The following is a 23,162-nucleotide window of genomic DNA, read 5'->3' on the forward strand; positions in this document are numbered from 1 at the left end:
GGGTTAGGCATGAGGGAAAGGGCAGGAGGACTTGGTTCTTCCACACCTTCTTCTTGAAGAGGACTCTAAATGCTCCACTCCACCCTCTTATACATCATCCAGAGAATCAGCCTGTCTGCATTTGGTCCTGATGCTATGGAATGCAAGGTGCCACTGCGTTTGTATCCTTGTGGTACTTTGTGGTGGGATGTAGACTTCAGCTTCCCTATAAGTGTACCTGAGCAGTCCCCTTCCCTCTCAGCTGGCCACACTTTATTTTCACAGGTTTTGTTTCTTTAGCAAAACTATTGCAAAATTCTGCTTACCTTGGCTGTGAGCTGAGCCTTGGCATGACATGTCTCCTTCTAGCACAGTAATGAGCATGGCCTCAAGAAGAGCCAAACTTTGTTCTGTGCAGCAGTGCTCAGCCTCAGTCAGCTGCAAACCTCAGCTATGGTGAAATGTCTCAAAACAACTTTTGTTACCTTTTCTGATTTGCCATCTCCCATCACCTAGGCACAAGTTAAATATGATGAAGTGCTCCCAGATTGCAGGGAGTGCTCTGGATCTTCCTGCCAATACACTGACTGTGACTATGACATACTTTTCTTGTTACTGTGCACTGAAAATCCAGTCACTGTGTTGAGCAAGCCACCCCCTAAGTAGCATAATGGAGGAATAAGGGTTTCCTAAAGAGCATGGTGCCCTTCCCATGTCTGCTCTGACCACAGTAATTTCAGCTCATGCCTATATGTGCTCCCTAAGGCAGCCAAATTGCGATGCTCTCTGTTTCTCCTACACACTACCCTCATCTCCCTCAGTGTCCCCAGGTTAGGAGCTGGGCAAGAAGCACCAAGCTATAGCTGTCCTGCCCAGCAGCTGCCCAGTGGGCAACACAACAGAAAGTTACCACATGCTCAGCGTTTCCTTTGCAAAGGGCCAATATTTCTGCATTCCTTCCCACTGTCCACACAAAACTTGTAGGAGCTTTTGCATAAGAAGTCTGCTTGCTCACAGAATTTGGTTAAAACTGCTCGAAGGGTTAAACAAGTTTTTAAAAGGGGGTCTGAGAGGCAGCCAAGCGATGTGGTTGCAGCAGTCTGCAGAAACCACATAGGCAGTGCTGTGTCACCTCAGTGGGAGCAAAGTCATTCTGCCTCATCCCTTGGCTCAGAGAGTATTTTATTATTCTGTTCACATTGTCACAGACTGTCCTGAAAGCCACTGCTCATGCATTTGTGGCACCAAGGGAGCTTTTTTTTCACCCACTTCTGGGTGGGGGATATTTGCTGACACAGGCACTGGTTGCCCAGGGTTTTTGGGGAGCTGATGTTGGATTTAGACACTAGTGGGTGAATGAACACCCTAGCACTGTGTGACCCTGGCGTTATGTGCAAGGTGAGGGCTCGACAGGAGATGGATGCAAGATAAGAACTGGGAAACCGCCACCTGTGCAAACCTTTGCATCTGATAACCATAACAGAGCTATGAAACTGAGGTGAGAATCACCTGTTTAAATCTCAGTTCCCAATCCTTATTTATCTCAACCATCCCAAGGAAGCCCGCAGCTCTGCTGGCCAACAACCCTCATTTCTGCCACCTTTTTGCGTTTATGTGCTGCCTCTGCAATAACCTTGCAGAGCGTTTTCCAGCCGTGTGTTGTACTCAGCCCCTCTGACATGGAGGCGGATGTGGATTCAGGTTTACGCTCCGTTAGGACCGTGCAAACAGAGACGCGCACACGAACCGCGTTTCCGTGGGAAGAGAACTATGCCAGCACACTGTTTGCTCCGCTATATTCCCACGGCCTTTTGCTTGGAAGCCCGACGTGGTTTGAGCCCTGCAACGGGCCGTTCCATTTTCGGCGCCAAAGGCGGGTTTTGCAGAAATCTCTCCTCCCGCCCAGCCGCCCCGACCCGCCGCCGTCCCCTCAGCGCGGCGCCCCGATGGAGGCGGGCGCTCCCCTGCCGGGCGGAAGTGGTGCAGCCCGCGTGGAGACCCGTTGCCCGGCAACCGGCGCGGGCTGCGCGGTGCGGAGGTGAGTGGGGCAGCGTTAGGGTGGGTGTACTTGTGTGCGTGGTTCATCTCGCAGGTTTCCTATGAGTGTGGAGAAGGACCTGGGGGTGTTGGTTGGTGCTCGGCTGAACGTGTGCCGACAGTGTGCCCAGGTGGCCAAGAGGGCCAACGGCATTCTGGCCTACATTAGAAATAGTGTGGCCACCAGGAGCAGGGAGGTGAGCATCCCCCTCTACTCAGCACTGGTGAGGCTGCACCTCGAGTACTGTGTTCAGTTCTGGGCTCCTCACTACAGGAAAGATGTTGAGGTCCTGGAGCGTGTCCAGAGAAGGGCAACGAAACTGGTGAGGGGTCTGGAGCACAAGTCTTATGAGGAGCGGCTGAGGGAGCTGGGATTGTTCAGTGTGGAGAAGAGGAGGCTCAGGGGAGACCTCATTGCACTCTATAACATCCTGAAGGGAGGTTGTGGTGAAGAGGGAAATGGCCTCTTCTCCCAGGCAATGAGCAGAACATGGGGCAATGGCCACAAGTTGTATCAGAGGAGGTTTAGATTAGACATAAGGAAGAACTTTCTCTCTCAGAGAGTGGTCAGGCACTGGAATGGTCTGCCCAGAGAGGTGGTGGAGTCGCCGTCCCTGGCAGTGTTCAAGAGGCGTCTGGATGACGTGCTGCGTGATATGGTTTAGTGCTAATGGTGGCAATTGTGATGAGGAGACGGTTGGACTAGATGATCTTGTAGGTCATTTCCAACCTTGTGATTCTATGATTCTATGTTGCATGTGGAAAGTGTGTGCTCAGGGTCACGGAGTGGGAAATAATATTGAGGCTAGGGTAGTGGTAGTACGTGCTGTTAAGCCTCTGTCTTATTTGTTGATTAATGCTATGTGAGGTTGTAAACCAGAACAATGTTATGAGCCTGCAAAACCACTCAACTTTTGTCTGCAAGACCTAAAGCATTCTAGAAAAATAAATGAAAGACATCTAGAAAGACAAATGCCAGGCTTGATCCCACAGAATGCAGTGTGGGACCTCATCAGCACTCAGAAGTGCTGACCCAGGTGTGCAGGGCATTGCTTTGCCTCTGCCCTCCTTCCCTCACACCTGTATTGATCTGTGTTAATTACATATTGGAGCCCTTTAGGGCCATTCAAGCCTGCATGAGAGTGACAAAGCAAAACGAAAGCAATATTGCTCCTAGGCTTTGTTTTTCGGTACTAACAGTTCAGCTTTGGCAGCACTGGATCTTGAAGTACTGCTATAGTGTAGATTATATAACCAGCACAGTTGTTCAAGCAGCTAATCGAGCCTCTATTCCTGAATAAGTTCACAGACTCATTAAGGTTGGAAAAGACCCCCAAGATCACCCACCCATGCCCACCGTGCCCACTGACCACATCCCTCAGTGCCACATCTCCACGCTTCTATAATGCCTCCAGGGATGGTGACTCCACCACTCCCTGGGCAGCTGTGCCACTGCATCACCACTCTTTCAGAGAAGAAAGTTGCCCTGTGACATGAGCCTGGCAGGAAGAGTGTCTGTTAGGTATAATACTGAGTGCGTTCAGGTGTGCACTGATAGTAATGTGGCATCATCCTGAGCTGGGCTCCCAGCTTCCCATTCATGAAGAGCAGACATAAAATGTAGCATCTCAAGAGGTGAAAAATCATAATGGCTGCTGTTGAACTCAGAAGTATCTTCTCAGGGAGGTGGTGGAGTCACCACCCCTGGTGGTGTTTAGGAACTGTGGAGATATGATACTGATGGACATGGTTAGTGGGTGTGGTGGGGATGGGTCAGCAGTTGGACTTGTTTATCTTAGAGGTCTTTTCCAAACTTTATGATTCTCTGATTCTCCTTCTCTCCCTGCAGCTGTTCATAGGAGATCCAATGACTGCATGCTATATTTGGGAAGATAATTTCTTGTGGATGGGTAATATCTGGTGTTCTTATTGTGCAATGTTTGCTCTTTTCATTACGTAAGTTTATGTTCTGATAACTGTGCTTACTTAAAACAAGATTTATAATATTCTTGGCCTTCTGGTTTTATAATTATCATCACTAAACAAATAACCCAACTGATGCTATCTAAACAAAAGATTCAAATGCCAATTTTCTTATCCCTCATATTAATATTTAAAAATTAAAAATGAATCTGCGAGTTAATAACCCAAACACTCAAGAGAGATTAGAAGAACATCCCTGCACAAGTCGGTTTGGATAGTGGTATCATTAGAAGGAACCTTCTAATGTCCTACAGCCAGTGTCCCTTGTAAGCCCTAGAACAGATGAAGTTCTGGAGCTTGCCATGGGAGTGAGGCTTCTGGAATCACCTCATCCTGCACATCCTTAGTACATGGTATCTCTGCAGCAGACCTTTTGGGGTGTACTTTGGGAAGCTGGGATGAATCAAGTTTCTTTAAGTTCAGCTTACTAGCTCAAAGGTGTCCTTCCTTTTTTCCTGGTTTAGCCATGCTCTCTCCTGCAGTGGGATAGACTTTCTGGCTGTAAGCTTTCTTCAGAAGTAATTGCTGTCTGAAGCTACTACCCTTGTACTGACTTGACTTCAGGAGTTTTGTAGACGTGATCGAGCTTTGCGTATCTGGTAACAAGACCCATGGATTGTGGCTGAGCATGGATTCTCCAGTGTTCAGTGACCATGTAACATCAGTAGTAACACAGTGCTTGGCTTCTTGAGGAGCAAGCCCTTGTCTCTGTACCACTGTGGACCTAATGTGAATAATCTTAAAATGAATAGTGATGCAAATCTGTTTGATTATTTGACACTTAGCTCTCTGAAGTGATTGGAAATTTGCTGTATAATTTATGTCCACCTGGGAAGATATTTGGCAATTAGCTATCTGGTATTTATGCTTACCGGTTACAATCAAGAATGTTAGATAGTAAATCCGTTCCTCATGTGAGGGGAAGGATTTTAACTGGTCTTGGGATTTGTATTCTGTAATCTACTTCAGAAGGAAAATTTTAAAAAAAATCTAAATGGTTTTAGGAGATTTTAGCCAACAGATGTTATCAGTGGGAAGACAGTTATATTGTTATGTTATTTTAATTTGACCCTAGGTGCTGATGAATTTTAGTACCATTCAGATTCCAACTGAGTCGTAACATGGACTTGGTTGAATCAGCCTCCACAGAAATCTTCAAGAAAATACCCAGTGTCCTGGATAGCCTGGTGGAGGAACCTAAAAAGAGACGTGCTGTCCCCAATCACCTGCTGGAATCAAGTAAGTTTGTGTTCTCTGACCGTTCCCCAACCTTGGAGCAATCCTGTAAGTTACTTCGAGGATATTAGATTATTTTTCTCAACTCGTAGGCCAAGCTCCCATCCTATGTCTCCCTGAGAGCCCAAATCATGAGAGATGGAGTCAGGAAAAAAACAACAGCTGTACTTATTCTGGCTGACCCGAAAGTTTTGTGGTGGCTTGTTGAAGAGACAGATGCCATGAGATAAACTGGTGAAAGAATCATGGATCTGCTGGGGTAGTAGATGTCACCTTAAGCCTCAATTTAAAGAACCGTGCCTGCTTACCAAGACAAATAAGCTGTTTCCTTTTTCTCTCTGTAATACATTGAGTTCAACATAAATATACTTGCTAAATGTGTCAGTAGTGTGTGTGTGTGTTAGTTGGTTGCCTATTTTCCATGCTTTACTGTCTTTCTCTGTAGAGGTTTATTCAGAACATAAGAAGAGCAATGTTATACAGGCAGAGCCTGCTGTATTACACTATGGAGGGTATGAAGTTGGAAAACATCACCAGCAGACACTGGTAAGTGTCAGGGCAGGGATCCTCTTGGGGCTTATAAAAGGATAACAGAAGCTGGGCTTATGGTCATGAGGCCATTTGCTCTACAAGTACTCTAAAAGGCAGCACTTAAAATCAGTGGTTTTGTGGTAACGAAACAGACAAGTACCATGCTATATGCACCACTCTCCTTTAGGGTCTCTGTTTTACTTATTTGTTTCCATGTGCCTGTGTTAGAGTGGCATGTGACCTGCAAGTCATGGACTCGTGCTTTAACTATGGAAAGGACTGTTTTCAACATGTACTTGGACAGACCGTCGCTGAGTCTGTAACTGTGTTCTCTAGTGCACACATGTTTAAAGCAGCCCTAGCCTTCTTCTAGGAGCAATAGAATTTAAGAAACAAAAGTCAGGGCATTGACGTATTTTTTTCTTTCTTGTGAACGATTTGAGTATTTCCTCTTCATCTCTCTGCTTTCCCTTTGTCTGCCTCCTTTATTAATGTGCCTGTGGATGGTTTCATAAAACATACTGTTGGCTTTCTCAGTTGATCTCTTATATTGTAACATCATTTTGGTATTTTTTTTTTGTTTTACAGAAGCTGATAAATATTTCTGGCAATGTAATAAACCCTCACGTTATACCACCCCAGACAAAGTATTTTCAGATCAAATACAACAAAACAGTGAGTGTCAGAAAGCTTTAACATGGCTGTTTGCAGGCAGCACTGTTTGTTTGCAGCTTATACATGACTTCTATCTTATTTTGGGTCATTTTCTAGCATCGACTCATCCCCGGCTTGTCATATGTGCTTACTGTTGATTTTTGTCCTGATGAGTGGCGTTATTACTATGACTGCATCCGAATTCACTGTCAGGTGAGGATTTATTATGAGAAAGTATACCTAAAGTTCTAGTGGAATGAAGGGACTATTCAAACTTTATGATTACAATAAAGGTACAGTTAATCACTTAGAACTTTGTGGGTTTTATTCCTAGTGAGTCAGGATTTTAGTATTTGGGTTTAAGCATTTTTTTTTTTTTTTTTTTTTCCTCTGTAAATATCCCAGAGCTGTGGATACAATATAGTCATTATTCTGTAATTTTTTTTTTTTTTTTGCCCAGACTTTATGCCACACTTGTGCAATGTCTTAGCAGAGAAGCACTGGAGGTGCTCTAGATAGTTACTGAAAGTGTGGTAAAACAGATGGATGCTGTGAACAAGCAGAATATCAAGATCCTAAGCAGCCACAGAGATGATATTGAATGTACACCATGCTCACTTACCTACCAGCTATTACAGGAACTTGTATTTGGCATAACATTTATTCATTACTCTTAATAAATATTCACCCCCTTTCTTTTGCAGGGAGAAGATACCTTAGTTGTTCCTGTGCATGCTTACCCTACTGTGAATGTGTTGGAATTTCCATCATTTATAAATATGTCTGATGTATCGATTGGTCAGAGGTGTGTTAAGGACACAAGTCCTTACAGATGTCCCACTTCTTATGGGACATGCACCAGACCCAGAAAATCTCATTTTCCCCTGTTTGTACATCTTAAGGTCTTATAAGCTTTAAGGAATTCAGCTACTGTCTGGACTGCAAAACAGTTCTGTGTATGAACTGTTTCAGGCACTCATTCACAGGAAAGTAGATGCTGTACAAACTAAACATACACGCAGTTGAAACGAGGTTTAGCTGGTCTACGTTGGTGCTGATTCACTTCATTCATGGTGTGCTGAAGCAATATAACTGTTGTCTATAATTTGTACACCTTCAAGTGCTATGTCTTTTTAGCACTAGTAAACCCTAAAAAGAACAGGTCTTCCTTGTCGAGAAGAATGGTTCTGGAAATTAAAGTGTGAGCGGGTAATTGTAATTCAGAGATAGCAAATAGCTAACCTCAATCCAAAGATCAGTCAATCATTAGATTTGCTTCTTCTTTTTGAAAATATTTAACATGATCTTCTGGTAGCATAGACTTCATCTTACTCTGGCTCTTTGGTAGATGTGACACTGACTGCTCTCGTGAACAAATAAGTAATAACTGTTAACAGAAACTGGAAATGGGAAGAGGAGAAAGGAGAATCTGTTGATTAGTGTCTAGTTGTGCTGTGTTTAAAACTATATTGATTTGTACTAACGTAAAGCTCTCTGAAATACCTGTTACTGTGCAGAATTGCATGGTAACTGTTGAATCACAGCCTGAACCACTGATTGAGCACCTGGGGAAAGGATCAGGTCAGCCCTGGGAGCACAGGTGAAGGCAATTGATGTGTGTGACTGGAAGGGTGGAGCCTGGCTGCACCTCTCTTAGACCTCTTTTAAGGGCTGACTGCCTCTGTAGAAAGGTCTTTGGTTGGAGATACCTCCCTTGGGGAGCTTTCCCTGTGAATCTAGATCTTCAGAGATGGGTGAGCACTTCTCCTTTTTCTTTGTAACACCATTCCATTGTGCTTGTCCCTTTGTCGTTATGCCTACTGTGTCACCATTTTGGTGTCACCATTCTGCGTTCCATCTTTCTGGTTGTTACAAGAATCCCTGTAACTGTGATCTACAGCTCACTGATATCAATGGAAAAAATCTCTTTTACTTCCAGAAGTGTAGGATAAGTCCTACATTCTACCACCCAGCTTTCTCTTTAGGCCCAGAACATCCATTAGGCAACAAAAGGAATGATTGCCACATTTTTAAGGCACTTTGGTTACTGATTTGAAAGCTTCACTACACTTTAAAGCAAATTGCTTTCCCAATTTGCCATTACATCTTCATGAACAGGTTATATTAAGACAGAGAAAAAAACCCTTGCTTCTATTGTTTATTTCCCTAGCCATTTCAAAATGCACTTTACAAAAGAACACTGTGTATAACATGTGTTCTTTGCTAATCAGCAGGGTAGGATTTCAGTCAAAAAGCAGGAATAAGCCTGGGTAAATTGGACTTGGTTCCTAGGTTGATGGATGGCATTACAACGATGTTTTTGTGTTTCTGTTTGATACTTAAAAACAGATACACACTAAGGCAAGGTGGCTTGATAAGATATGTGGTAATACCCCTCCAACAACCACTGTGAAACATAAAAGGCTTTAATGAAAATGAGGCCCTAGCATGATTATTTCTGGGGTGGTCCAGTCATTCTGATGTACTGGAATACTCAATCCTCTTGAAAACTGTGCAGAGTTTAGTATTTTTTTCATCTTCTTCTGCAAGCATGGTTATGGGATGAGACTGATTTCTGGTTCTGTACTTATTGTGGCTCCAGTTTTGATTGTTTGTACTGACTAGATATTGCAGCATACAAGAATGTAAGGATACACAAAAATAATTTCTGTAAAGTAAATTGTATGGAGTTTTATTTGATCAGATTCTGTGTGGGTCAGAGGAAGTAAGTCAGGATGCAAAATAACTAGCAGGTATATCAAGATGTATATAAACTGTAGTTTAACTTTTATTTCCTTGTTACTCTCTTTTCAGTAAGGAATATGTTATCCCGTTGCAGTGCAGCTGCCCAATAGACTTTGAATTCCACATTGATTTTATTCAGCCTCACAGAGCGTTCACTGTCCAGCCGATATCTGGTAGATTGCACCTGTTTAAAGTTGAAAATTATTTGAAATTACTAGTGATTAACTGACAAAATGCTAAACAGCAGTGTTCCTGTCGATGCTGACAGCTAAGTTGTTAACATTTAAATTATTGCAGTTACTCAAATAGTCTTATGAGATTATAAAGCTTCTAATCTATTTTTTTTTCCCCCAGTGTGGAGAACTTAGGACCTTAGGAAAAAAAAAATCTTGCCTGTAGTTATGACAAGTTTGATGTGAACTCTGAATATTTTACGTTTTCTGATTTTTGGATGTGTCATCCCTCTTTAGAAGTAGTATTTATACTCTACTGGATATGTGGTTCACAAAGGTGAACTATGCTACTGCTTTGGTTTGGGTCATTCCTTTAGAATAATATTCCTTCTGACTGTATGTTTTAAATAGTTGCAATATATCAAGGGAGGACAAGGGGTAGTGGTTTTAAGCTAACTGGAAGTAATGGAAAGACGCTTTGAGATCTGAAACATTTTCCAGGCCTACTGCCATCAACTTAAACACTACTATTGTTTTTAAAATGTAGTACAGAATTCATTTGAGCATACTTAAGTGGGCTCATGTTTAGATGAACTCTTACTGTTTTTCTTCCTTAATCACAGGAATTATTCCAGGAAATGGGAAAGAGGAAGTAATTGTGAAATACTCACCCCTTGAGTATGGAACAGCACAAATGAAAATGCAGTTACTGATTTCACAGTTCCACTCAGAACCCTATGTATGTGTGTTCACAGGAACATCAACACCCCATCTGGGTCAAATGTATGTGTGTCTGACTGCTCTTTGCCCAGTTCTAAAAGATACCATGCAATAGGATTTAATGCTGTTGCGCTATGATCATTTTAGGCATTTGTATCTGTGGTGACTTAAAATGCACTGATGTCACTTACAAGCTAATGTTAACAAGTGTTAATACTTTTACCTGGTTTCTTACATCATTCACTGAGAATGCACTTCCTCTGAATGAGCTTGAACTGTTGCAAAATAATGTTAAATATCCTTAATCCTTGAATAATATAATACCCTATATCCTTGAATATCTTCAGCTTATGATGCCTGATGTGTGTTATTCTTATTGCTGAGGCCTTGCAAGATACGTTTTTTTGAGCTTTACCTAATTTTTTTTGTGAACTATGAAATTAGCCAGATTAGGAAGTTTGATTCCACTTGTAATTTGGAAAAGTATTTCCAGTATCCTTGTATGTCTAGAAGGGATATAAATTCATGCAATAAGATTAGATACCATTTACAGAGTACTTAGCAATGTTTTTCCTTCTGCTGCCTAGAAAAGAACCGTTTGAAAAACAACAAAAGCGTCCAGAGAAAAAAGCAGTGTCTGTTGGAAAATCACTGGTGTGGAGAAGAGACAAATTCAGCCTACCACGATCCAAGGCTATTCAAAAAGTAAAGGTGTGAGGAAATAAGTGCAAGTTCTTTCCTGGGCTGAAAATCTTTCTTGCTTCTGTTTCTTGTTATTAATTTATATCTCTTAGGAAATTGAATACCAGAACCTGAAATTCCCCACAGACTTGTCAAATCCATATGCTGTAGCTACTGTTTTGAATCAGGAACCAGGCAAATTGAAGATTAAGAACTTGAAAGAAGGTAACATAGTTAAGCAGCATAAGCTCAGTTTTATCAGTATTTCTAGATTTCTGTTTAGAAACTTTGCATTAGAATTGCTGAGATTATGTGATTGTTATTTCTGTAAGAAATTCACTTTACCTGAAGTAGCCTGTGCATTAATGAATTCAGTTATCACCATGGGTGTTATTTCCCAATTAAAAATTCAATCTAGTATGTGGCTTTCTGATATTCTTGCAGTCCTTTGCCAAGGCAATGAAGGAATAAAAACAAGGCAGATGAAGGAAGCAGTGTTTGAGCTAAAAGTCAAACAAAACATTAAGGAAGAGGAAGCAAATAATCTGAAGTGGTAAGTGTTAATTAAAACACTGAGATTTGCTTGACTGAGGCCTCTGTGAATGATGTATGCAATATGCACTGGTTTGCAATGCGGCCATTTTGTGTCCTGATAGACCTGTTTTACAGTTAAGAAACCGTTTTATTTTTCTTTTCATCCCTCCTGCCTAAAAGCAACACGAATGTACCCAATGATACCTTTAATTGTATTACAGTTGCATTCAGAATCTTCCTGAAAACCTTATTCGTCTAATCTCGCACATTCCACCCTGCTTTGTGCCTTTTTGTTATGGTTGTCAGTAAGTCAAGGCTAAAATATGTAATGGTGTGAATAAAGTTGCACATCAAGAGGTGGAAAGCAAAATTCATAATCATGCGTAAGCATACTGGGGTTTCACTTGCGGTCAGATTTGCTCTTAAGCTGAATACTACAGACCCCTAAATGCCTTAGGAACAGGAGAGTCAGCCTTTCAAACTTACAATGAAACAAACAGTACATTAAGTAAAATGTTTTTCTTCCTTCTACTGGAAATACAGGCAAGTTCGTAAAGGCAAAGATCCAATATCTGCAGAATTTAAAAGGGAGGTTATTGAAAATCGACAAAGGGAAGAAGAGCAATATAAGGTTAGTCTTTGTTGTTTTTTCTATAAATTCAAAATTGAACTCATACTTTCAGACTACATGCAGTGCACTAGTGAATTGTATTATGCTCTTCACATATTCAGTTTTTCTTAGTACATTGATACAAACCCATGTTAGTTGAATTTCCTCATGCATTTATATCTTTATTATTTCTTTGTGTCAGTGTTACTGAGAGAGTTTTTTCTTGGAGGTGGACAGAGGGAAGGATAAGCTACTAAGTTATTAATGGAAATGTAATTAGATATTTGCTCAACCTGTAGGTTTCCATGTAGCTACATCACAGCGCAGCGTTGCAGCAGTCCTTTCAGCGCTGTGGATGCAGTCAGCCTTCTGTTTATGCTGTACCTTTCTGAATGACTCACTACTGAAGAGCTAAACCCAGTCAGTGCTCTCATACAGTGCCATAGGAAGATAATTCAGCATGTTCTGCTATACCTTTGCTCTCAGGGCCTTTTGATTTCTTTCAGTCACCCCTGACTGCAGTCTGTCTTCTGTGGAGGCAACAGCAACAATAGGTAGTGACAGAAAATGTTTGTCCACATATGGCACAGCCCTCAGGGACTTCTTCCTCCTATCTTGCCTTGTAGACATACAGCCAGCTTCTGATTCTCACTGAGTTGCAAGCCATTGGTTATGGCAGTAAAATTATTTATAGACAGGATCAAGGCTTAATTTATACACTGAATTAAGCATGAATAAATTCAAACATTATTTTTAATGATAGCAAAGGAGGAAGTAAGTAAAAAAAAACAAACCCACAATCTAGAATGTTAGCTTGTTATATCACTGAATTAAATGTATAATCACGTTGTTTAGAAACATTTACATACTTATCTGTTGGTTGTAGTGTCTGTGGATGTTTCTTGGTCCAAAAAGAACATTATTTTACTGTTTAACTTACTACAAGGCTGTAATAATCACTCACTGAAAGGGAGTGAAGTCTGTGTTTTGTGAAGTGTTTGTAGAGTGTTACATGGTGAGTTTCCACTAATTGTAAATGAAGAAAAAAGAAATCACTGAATACTTTGCACTAATGAGATTATTTTTCCTGGTGACAAATTAGATTCAAAGAGGAGATCCTATCATAGAAGAGGAGTTTCAAAGGAACAAAGTAGAGGTTTCTTCCAGACGTGTTTTCCGGCTTGTTGAGCAGGTTTGTTTCTTTGCTTTTATCACTTGCTAAGCTAAAAAACAGCCTTAAATATTTGTCACTCAATGCTTTTCCTCCTAGTATGGCCATTTCTGAATCAATGTCCTGTTCTCCATTTTACTGTCATAAAGCCAGCAGTGAGCTGCATGCACAGCTCATCTTCTCATTCTGGTATTCTATTAGCAATACTAATGGGAGAGACAACTAGAAATCTACAAATATAACCTGAGGTTCATACTGCTCGTTCCTGAGAGCTTTCACAGGAGTAGCATTCTCATACATAAAACATAAAATTAAGCAAATCACAAGTTTTGTGACCTTTATCTTGCAGGTTGAATTGACAAGAGTTCTGGTAACTAGGGTTGTTTTTGTCTCTGTGGTAATTGCTAGGATTCATTTCCTGGAATAATTGGGAACTTTGTTTAATAAATAGTCTGCTATTGAAGGAATAATGGATGAATCATTTCTGCTTGCTTCTTACAGAACATCATAGCTGTGGTAGCTGGTCTGTTTCTGTTCTCTTATGCCTGTTAAGTGTTGAAAATTGTTTGGCGAGTACAGCATGGGGTTGTGTGCAATTCTGAGCACCTTCCTAATCTAAATTTTGGTTGAGTGGCTATTCTCTTGGAGAGAACTACTGTACCATAGCATCGATGGAGTCCCATCTGGTGTTATGTTTTTCTGTCACATCAATCTAAAACTGAAGAGATTCGAGGTGTTAAATGTAAATATTGCCTCTGTCTCAAGTATGTCCAAAGCAAGAAGTAATTAGATGTTGGGGGGTTATTCTGGTGAATTGTTTCTCTAGTTTTACTGTGATCTTTCACCCTCCTGTAAGTTTTTATTCCAAGCTATTATTGGAGAGAAATGCTGAATTTGCTGGGCCTTCATTCTGAGCCCTTACTGTTATTCCAACTTCACGTTTGTGCAGGATGAAGTATGTATTCACTGGAGACCTGGTCCATTCTTCCTACTGTTTGTCTGCCCACGTATTGGACTCCACTCTTAGTAGGTGGCTGTCCTTTATTTGTGAATGCAGACCGTGCTATGTTACCTCTGCACTCACCATATTGCATCTGCAATATTTGATTACCTTCCTTTAGGACTTGTAGTGAAAAATTCTGCTTACATGCAAGTAGGGTGACAGGGACCTGGAATGAAGTAATTTGATGGAACATTTTTTGCTTAACTTAATTTCAGAATTAGGAATTCTGCCAAGGATGGAAGAAATCCATCCCTTGATCCTTTTTTTTTTTTTTTTTTTTTTTCCTTTTAAATACCATGCAGCATCCAAGTTTTCATCCCACATTTGACTTGCTCCGTAATGACCCTTGGGCAAACAGAAAAAGGATGTTGAGGAAATTCCAACAAGCAGCATACAAGGTAATGTGAACACCTGGAATGCAGTGTGATAGCTTAGTGCCTTGGAAACAGCACAAAAGAGCATGCAGATTAGCACATAACAAGACTTTTTAGCAAGCTAGGGATTTGATGGTTCATTAGTTGTCTCTGCTTCACCTGAAAATAAGGATCTGGAGTGATTATTGTCCTTAGGTGTTGGTTAAAGATAAAAACAAACAAACAAAAAAAACCCCACGAAACTACAACAATCAATCAATACTAACAAAGTGTGGAAGAATTTAGTTTTTTTTTTTTTTTTTTTTTTTTTTTTTTTTTTAAGTAAAAAATACTTTTGAACAAAAAGGGAAGACTTCAAAATGCATATAGAATGCTATGCCCAGTTTTAGGACCTCAGTATAAAAAAATATATCAGTAAAATGGATTTACATCAGTGTAAGTCTGTCGAGGTGCCTGGAGTCTGGGTAGTGGGGAGGCACTGAGATAACTGGACTTACTCTGCTGAAGACGAAAAGTGGTGGGAGTGGACAGCAATTTTCAACTCCTTTGAGGAGGTTATTGAAGCCAGCCTCTCTGCTGTGGTGCATGGTGGGAACACAGGAAACAATGGGCATAAATTCTAATAAAAGAGGTATGGTCTGTTTATAAGGAAAGCCTTTTTTCATAGAGAGAAGCTCTTAGAAGTAAATGGCCCAGATAGTTTGTACAGTCCATTTCTTTTACGTAATGTTGCTGTGGAGTTCAATTTCTTTCAAAAGCAATTTTTCTCCATTTTTATCCCTTCTGAACAGAAAACTATAGCAAAAATTCTGAAGCAGGTGGTCTGGGTGACCTTTGTAGTATACAGCTGTCATGTATGTATATTGCTATGACTGTAAATCTTAGAATGTTAAGCTTAATATTATTCTTAAATATAAAATAATTCCTTCAGATTGTGATTCAGTCTCGTCTAAATCATTTACTGCTTCTGTTCCGTGGGCTGACAAGGGAAGACAGAGATTTGGAGGAAGGCTCTATATCTGGTAAGGAGCAGAAGAAGCAGTTGATAGGTAGATTGACAATGAGTTATTGATAATTTGTGTTAAGCTACGGTAGGTCTGGTGCATCAAATACATGTTGATATATATGGATAAACAGTCCCTACAGAGGGGTCTTCAAGCAAAAAACAGATGTGTGACACAGTGGAAATGGCTGTTGTAAAAAGACATACTTTTATACATGCGTGTTATACACATTATTCATGATATTTAAACAATCTCTTTTGAAGAGCCTTGCAACTTATCCACTTAGTAATAGAGCAGCCACAATTGGTAGTAGTGGAGACTGAAGAGGATTTGTGTTTCTTATTGTATGTCACCTCATACATGCACTGTTTAACAACTGTTGGAACACCTTTCCATATCAGCCCATCTGCCTGTGTGAACAGGCACTCTTTAGTTCCCCATATGCAGGAGTTGAAGGGGTGCTTGAAGTAGGAGGTGTAGTAGAGGTGTTCTGACTTATTTCTGCCTTGTTGAGTGAAAATAGAGCCCCTTTCTTGAATGGGTGGTCTGTAACATGGAAATCAGATCTGTTTGTTAGTTGAAGGTTTTGTGTACACTACCTTACAGATGGACTTTAGGAAGGATTACCTTGCTTTTTCTATTAAAATGCATAAACCTATTCTGTGTTAGGAAGATCTTTAAATATGTTTTGTGTCTTGATTCTATTTCTGAAGCAGTGTGTTGAATTGTATTACAAAATCTTAATATTTGCTTTCCATTCCTGACAGAAAATGGAAGTTTCAGCCAAATAGAGAAGAGAGAAGAATGCAAATGCATTTCTTCCAGCATACCTGAAGATCTAATGTTACCTTCTCAATTCCCCTTTTACAGTTCCCACAAATTGCACCGCGATTTGGTAGGTATAGTAACCAAAATGGTGGCCACTACTCAAAAAAATTTGTTGGTGATGTTGGCCCTAGGCCCAGTACAGTTTTTTTTTTTTTATCCTTTACAACATAACTGGTGTTGTGGAGTTCCAGCAAGTTAGTTCAGGACTTCAGATTTATTGAGAGTGCTGCTGAAAGCAGTTAAAATATCTGCATTCTCTCAATTTCATTCTGAAATTATATTTAATATATTAATGGCCAAAGTTAGTTAAAATCTGTGATTTTTGCCCAGGAAAACGAATTTTAAAAGCAACTGAAGTGCCCTAGGAAGGGCAGAGGAAGTATTAAAATGTTTGCATAATTATCTAGTATGTTTTCAGATAGCCATGCTGATGAACTACTGTCAGTGCAAAACAAAATGTCCACCATGTTAAGGGGTTAAAATACTGTACTCTTCCAGGAACCTGATGCCCTTGGCCCAATTCCTGTCAAACGTATAGATGTGAAAATGAAATGCTTCCTTCCCTCTTACAGCTTGAAGGTGAGTCAGTACAGCTCCCTGTTTCTCTCTTTCACCAGTCCAGTTAGATGTGTTTTCTACCTGATTCAGTGACATCAATGGGCATCAAGTCTTGAAATGTGTAGTACTGTGGGTTTTTTTTAACTTTGAGTTCAGAAACAGTTTTTTTCTCCTGACCTCTAAAGCCTTCCCTCTCAGCTTTTTGAATAACGTAAGTCCAAATTCCACTCCTTATCAAAGTGAGAATACTTCCTCAGGTTCAAATCAGTGAAGGTTTTGGCTCAATTTCCTCTTCCTTTGTTATTTTTTTTTTTTCTCCACAGTTGTTATAACAAGTATAGAAACTTTCTATTAATGTCCTTATTCTTCACCTACCAGTGTTAAATTATATTGCTTGATAGAGCTTTTCTCCACCCCATTAAGTTCAGTATATTTGATCACAAAAGTGCTAATCCCACAGTCTTTCATAGAAAAGAAATGTTCCTTAATGCGCTCATTCCATTTGCCCCGGTTAAGTACGGCTTCTCAAAATTTTGGTTGTATTCTGCATAGTAGAATGGCAATCTGAATATCTTTTCCCACAGATATGTGATGTGTCTGTGACAAAGCTGGAAAGTTCCATTCCATCTGCGAGTTTATAAAGAATGATTATTGTCATCTCCTGCAGCATCTTTTTCTCCTTTGTGCTTAGGTTCCTCAGCATATCAGCATCATAAAATATCAGCCATTCCGTGCACACCGTACAGCTGCAAGTTATAAAACTCGAAAACTTTGCCGAGCTCTGAGACAGGGAGCCCAGGTAACAGATCATCTCTAATACAAACTTGCCTTGAAGAAGTCATTCCCGCTTCTATATTTCTACAATTGATTAATTTTGTTCCAACATTTTACAACAAAAGACTCCACGTGCTCCGAAAACCTTTGATGTCTGTGTTTTTTCAAGGATGAGTTGGTTCAAGTAGTTGCTTCTCCTAAGGACTATCACAAGCCATCATCTGAAGAAGTAGCAGAAAGAGATATCAGCCTTTTAAAATTGGTTCCTCCCCGAGCTTTAGTCTACCCTACAGAGAGCAACCCTCTTCGCATTTTTGTAAGTAGAAGTTGGCTTTTACAAAGTGAGAAGGGAGGTGAAAGGGTGTTTGTTTATTAGTAGTCAGTTCTCTTATTCAGAGTGGTATTTAAAACTACCTGCCAGTGTGAGTAATCCCTTATGGTGCAAGCTCTGGTAGGTGGGAACTACAGAGCTCATCCTGAAGAGAGTGACACCATTTCATTTTGAGGTGGAATTGGATCAGGTTAGAGGGGAGGGCTGGTAATACAAAATTGCCCGTGAGGGCAGTGAACTGGTCCTAGACTCCAAAAATGCTCACTAATCCCAGGATTCCCTGATACACCTTGGGGCCTCTCCCTTCTCCATTTGTTTCTTCATCTGCACAGTAAAAAAGAAGTCATAATCTCGGCATCTCAGCCCTTCTATGACTTCATACTCTTGCCCAAGTTAGTAGGACAGATTCAGTCTTATATTCAGCCAGGATACTGTGCTTCTGCCTGATCCTTAAGTAGACTGAGAAAACTGAAGGTAGGCAGTTTGTTAGCATTGCATCCTGCTGCCTTAGTTTCCATTAGTTTTCCTAGCATATCAAAGCCACATTTCCAATTATTAGGCACAGAGATTAAAAAAAATCATAGCCAGGTGTGTGGGAGGGTTTTCTCTTACTTGCTTTTCACATAGATTGTGCTACTTGGCACCAACTGCAGACAGTATTTTCCACACAGTGCAGCACAGCCTTAGAGGGTCCCTAGGTGATTGTGAGAGGGCAGAGACAGCTGTATGGCTCAGTGAAGTGCTGTACATGGGTACAGGCAGCATCTCCATGGCAGCATGGGGCTGTGCCTGAGTTGGGTGGCTGTCTTTCAGTGTTAGTTAGCTAAAATGGCCCAAAGCATAGTGTGCTGGTCTGGTGGTCTTGGCATAACACTTATAACTTGTACCCACTGAATGCAGCCAGGACTCCAATGGACTTACTGATGAAATCTTCTGTGCATCCCTCATCCCTTTGTCATGTCAGTGTAAGATCCAGGCCTGATCCCATGTTACCCAGCATTGAACTAAATGCAGAAACAGATGCTAGTGCAGTGAAATAGATGGTAAAGATGCTCACTTCCACTACAGCAAGGTCAGTTCCATTCCTTGGATTCAGAACTGTTCAGAGAACCAACATTAGATTTGGGAGTAAATAAGTTGTTGGATTTTTGTCAGCAGAACACGAATAAACAAGGCAGATTATGGGTCTGTGATGCAGGGAAGAGACAGTTGATCAGGGTCACACTGAACCATGCAGTCATAATGAGAATAAGTGTGAGTTTAGGAAGACTATTAATGTAAGACCTGAATTTTCATCAGTTTAGTTCTTTGTTGTGCTCAGAATTTTTTTTTTTTTAAATAACCTTCTGTTTTTAGAACCCCACTCCAGGATTGTTTCCACTTTTACCTCCTTTAACTTACTGTGAAACAAATATTGAGTATCATCTTTGTCCTCATCCAAAATATACCTTTACCAAGGAGTGCCCCAAAGGATCCAGTATTCCAATCACACAAAAAAAGTTTCTGCATCACAAGGTATGGCCTTTGTAGTTTATTGTATGAGTAAAAATTGTGTGCACCTAAATAATCAGTGCATGGATCAGAGTAACTTGTTATTATTAGACTTGAATTATCTCTGACTGTTTCTCTGTTCTTTCTTTCTTTTTGCCGTCTATTGTATTTTCATGACCTTGCAGTGGAGGTAGTATCTTTTAAATATGGAGAAATGTAGGTCTCCACATTTGCTTCTCAACCAAGAAGTTAGATGCTCTGACCTGCAAGCTTCTCTTTCCGCTGCATGATGTTTTAGAAGGCTAACAGCACTTGTAATTTCAGGAAGTGATTTGTGGAGTAATGGACTGGAGACGATTCTTACCAGTGGTGTATTTGACATTTCCTAACACTCCCATATCAACAAGTACAACATCTAGGTAAGAAAAACACTGAGTAGACAGGGCCTTTCACCTGCAGTTTCTGCTGCTTGAAACTACATGACTGGTGACCAGTCCCAGAGGTAGAAGTGGGCCTATGGGTTGACTTGCTTGCTTCTCAGCAATCTAAAATGAATGATAACCCCTACTCACTCTCCTTGGAGGGTGGGTTAAGTTTAATGCCTAGCCCTGGATTCTGTCTGGACTTTTGGTAACATCTGCACTGAATGCATTTTGATTCAGTACCAGAAGGCTCCAGGAAGTACGAACTGTGTTTGTCCTGCAGAACTATGAGTAATAAAACCTTTTAACATGTGGGCACCTGAGCGCATGTTGGTAGCCAGCATCTCTCAGGCTCATACTACATGCATTTCTGGTGTACTATTTTTGTTCCAGGATAATTTAAAAATAATAATATTCTCTGTAACTACAGCTACTTCTGTGAAGCTTCACAATGTAAACGTTAACTGCAGTTACTCTCTGCTCATCTTAAATACCATTTCCATCACAGGGATCCTTACAGCTTAGATATGCTTCCAAGAGATGTACCACCAGTGCTGTATAACTTGCCTGAGAGAGACAGAGAGAATATAATTGACCTGTAAGTTTCTCCTCTTTTATGTTCAATGTGATTTATTGTCTTAATTGCTTGTGTGGATGTGTCTAAACATTTTCTGAAAGATTATCGAAGGCAAAAGCACAAAGTGTGTCTGGAATAAGACATATTTTTGGTTTTGTTGTCTAAAAAATTTTAAGTACTGATTGTTCTTCATATTAATGGTTTTAGTGGGACAGATGAAAATGAATTTGAAGTGCTTCTTACTCCAGAGATGCTGAGTGCTGAATTTCCACAAATTGAGCAGATGATCTCAGAAGAAGGCAAAATAAAATCAGCGAAAGAAGAAAGGTAAGTAGAATTTGAAATTAGAGAAGAGGAATGGGAAGGACTCTGAAGACATCTCCTTCAGAATTATGGAGAAAGCTATACTGAGATGCTGTAGGGTGTCTGTCACTGAGTGGGTTGCAGAGCTGGCTCTTTGAGCAAATCAGAAGACTCCTGTATTAAATTTTGCACTGTAAGTATGATCTCAGAATTGGAGTTATGAAAACAGATTTTAATATGACACCCTGGCCTGCATGTCTTTAACTTCAGTTTTATCATGAAGCTAACCTCTCACAGAGACAAATTCTGCCAGCTACCTCCAGTACTGTCAGGCTGATGTACTCAGTTTGTAGTTCAGCACAGAAATCTTGAGGATTAGGAAAGCTGAGAAAAAGAGGATCTGTAAGGAAGTTGATTATTACCACAGTGGTTTTAGAAAGGTACAAGGCTGCCCAGCAGTGCTGTGGGGCTGGAATCAGAAGTAGATGAAGTATGTGAAATTTGGGGGTATGTGATGTTACAGGAAGGATGCAAGGAGGCATATCAGCTGGTAAGTGGAACACTGGGGGCAGTGGACTTGAGTGGTAGGCAGTATAGGTGAAATAAGTGATTTCAGAGGAACACAGGAGAAATTACTGAAGTAGAACTTAGTGTTTTCACAGATACCTTGTGTGTGTTTGTGGAATTGATGTTTCTATCCAACCGATGCAGTCTCTTTAAAGTGGTCATGACAATGCTTAGATGCTTATCTACTCAGGATGCACGTAACTGCCTGAAACTGAGAGTTCTCACCAAGAGATTCCGAAGTCTCTTTCTTTCTTTGATTTTAGAGGGAATGACTGACATCCAGATTTTCTGCATCTGTCAGCCGTTAAACTTTAAAACAGTGCTGAGTATGAGATCTCTGACAGAACACTGATTGCTGTATTGTGATTACCTCAGCATTGATTGAAAGTAATTCACTGTAAAAACACGTGTGTCTGACCCTGCTGCTTTTTGCATCTTACGGCACTTTGCTTATCAGAACATGGGGATTTGATATAGCCTATGTAACAAAATAATCATCCTTTTTCTCCACAGTCGTACACAATACTACTTTTAGTGGGAGCTATTGGGAATAGGTGAACGGTTGGACTGGATGATCTTTTAGGTCTTTTCCAACCTTGGTGATTCTATGATTCTATGACTGTTGGGTGGATGGGTACAGTGTACCTTTTCTGGGGAAGTAGTTCCGTAATCATAAGGTTCGTTCTTTTGGTGTTTTCTTCAAAACTGACAGTATTTTTCCATATTAAATACCTTTAGGTATCTATATTTCAGATATTCATTTCATTCAAATTTGTCTGTGTCTGAATCATTTGAGCAGTCTCTTTTAGTTGAGGTTTTTCAGTATATGTTACATCTAATAGGACACGCACCAAAATGTTACTAGCAAGCAGTGAAGTCCAAGTCCTTTCTTTTGTCACTGGAAGGCTCTTCACTGTTACCGATGGGGTGGTGTTTCACTGTGCTCCTCTGCAGCAGCTTCCACACTTTATCCTTTACGCAAATAATTTTTTTTGTTCTGGCCATTGCAATATGCCTCTCCATAGACAAAAACAAAACAAAAAACAAAAACTCAACTTATTTGTGTTTATTTATCAGATGGTTAATTTTTCTAACTGGCCAAATAGAATGAATTTTTTTTTTTCATAACTTGACTCTTTGCAGATCTGCATAAGTAATGGAAAACTGTCTGCGGTCAATATTAAAAAAAGAGAAAATGTGTGTCCCTTCCTTTGTTTTTGCCCACACTGCTAAGTAGCTTCCCTGGCTATTATAAATACAAATAATCTTTTAAACTTCTTGCAGAGACCCACACAAACATCCTGATGGAAATTTTCAACCCCAAGACAACGGACTCAGAGAAAGGGTTCAAAAACAGATGGAGAAGATGAAGATGAAAGCACTAAATAAAGCCCTTATTCTTGAATAAAAATAATTCTATGAAATCTGTGGTTTGCGACAGTTTACCCTGTAAATATGTGAGGCCTCCTTTGTCACAGTTATATCTACTTGTATTCAGTGAGTTCAGCAGCTACTTATGCAAATAAAAGAGAACCACCAGCAATGTTACTTCTATCAAGAACTCTGTGTGATAACTTCCCAAACACAGTAACTGCTCCTATGACAACCCTCAGCCATGGGCCTGCTTGTTTTTTCAATGGTGTGAAGGATCAGAGAACCACAGTATTACCTTGTAAATAGTTTGGTGATTAATCTACAGCTCATTATTTTTAAATAAAAATTTGAGAAGCCCTAATGAGCGAATTCTTCAGATTGTTGTTATTGCCTGTCCTTAAATTTCTGCAGGTATGTCAGTCTTGACTCTAAATAATAAACTTGAGATTCTTAATGAAACGGAAGACTTGAACACTGTTACTATCCATAAAGATGATGTCCA

At 40.3% G+C, this 23,162-nt stretch overlaps 1 protein-coding gene across 1 annotated transcript; it reads left to right on the top strand.

Moving 5' to 3' along the window:
* Positions 1-5,120: 5,120 nt before the first annotated feature.
* On the top strand, positions 5,121-22,694 carry CFAP221 (cilia and flagella associated protein 221; the record flags this gene model as incomplete). Its single annotated transcript, XM_079538795.1, has 23 exons — positions 5,121-5,238; positions 5,681-5,781; positions 6,355-6,441; positions 6,538-6,633; positions 7,125-7,225; positions 9,235-9,338; positions 9,962-10,121; positions 10,646-10,769; positions 10,853-10,964; positions 11,184-11,292; positions 11,817-11,904; positions 12,986-13,075; positions 14,360-14,455; positions 15,363-15,453; positions 16,203-16,330; positions 16,762-16,842; positions 17,513-17,620; positions 17,765-17,911; positions 19,283-19,441; positions 19,742-19,836; positions 20,348-20,437; positions 20,624-20,743; positions 22,571-22,694. The coding sequence occupies 23 exons, from the start codon at positions 5,121-5,123 to the stop codon at positions 22,692-22,694; spliced, it is 2,529 nt and encodes an 842-aa protein (XP_079394921.1).
* Between the last annotated feature and the right edge of the window lie 468 nt (positions 22,695-23,162).

The sequence above is a fragment of the Tetrao urogallus genome, assembly GCF_951394365.1.
Source record: "Tetrao urogallus genome assembly, chromosome: 8".
Lineage (NCBI taxonomy): Eukaryota > Metazoa > Chordata > Aves > Galliformes > Phasianidae > Tetrao > Tetrao urogallus.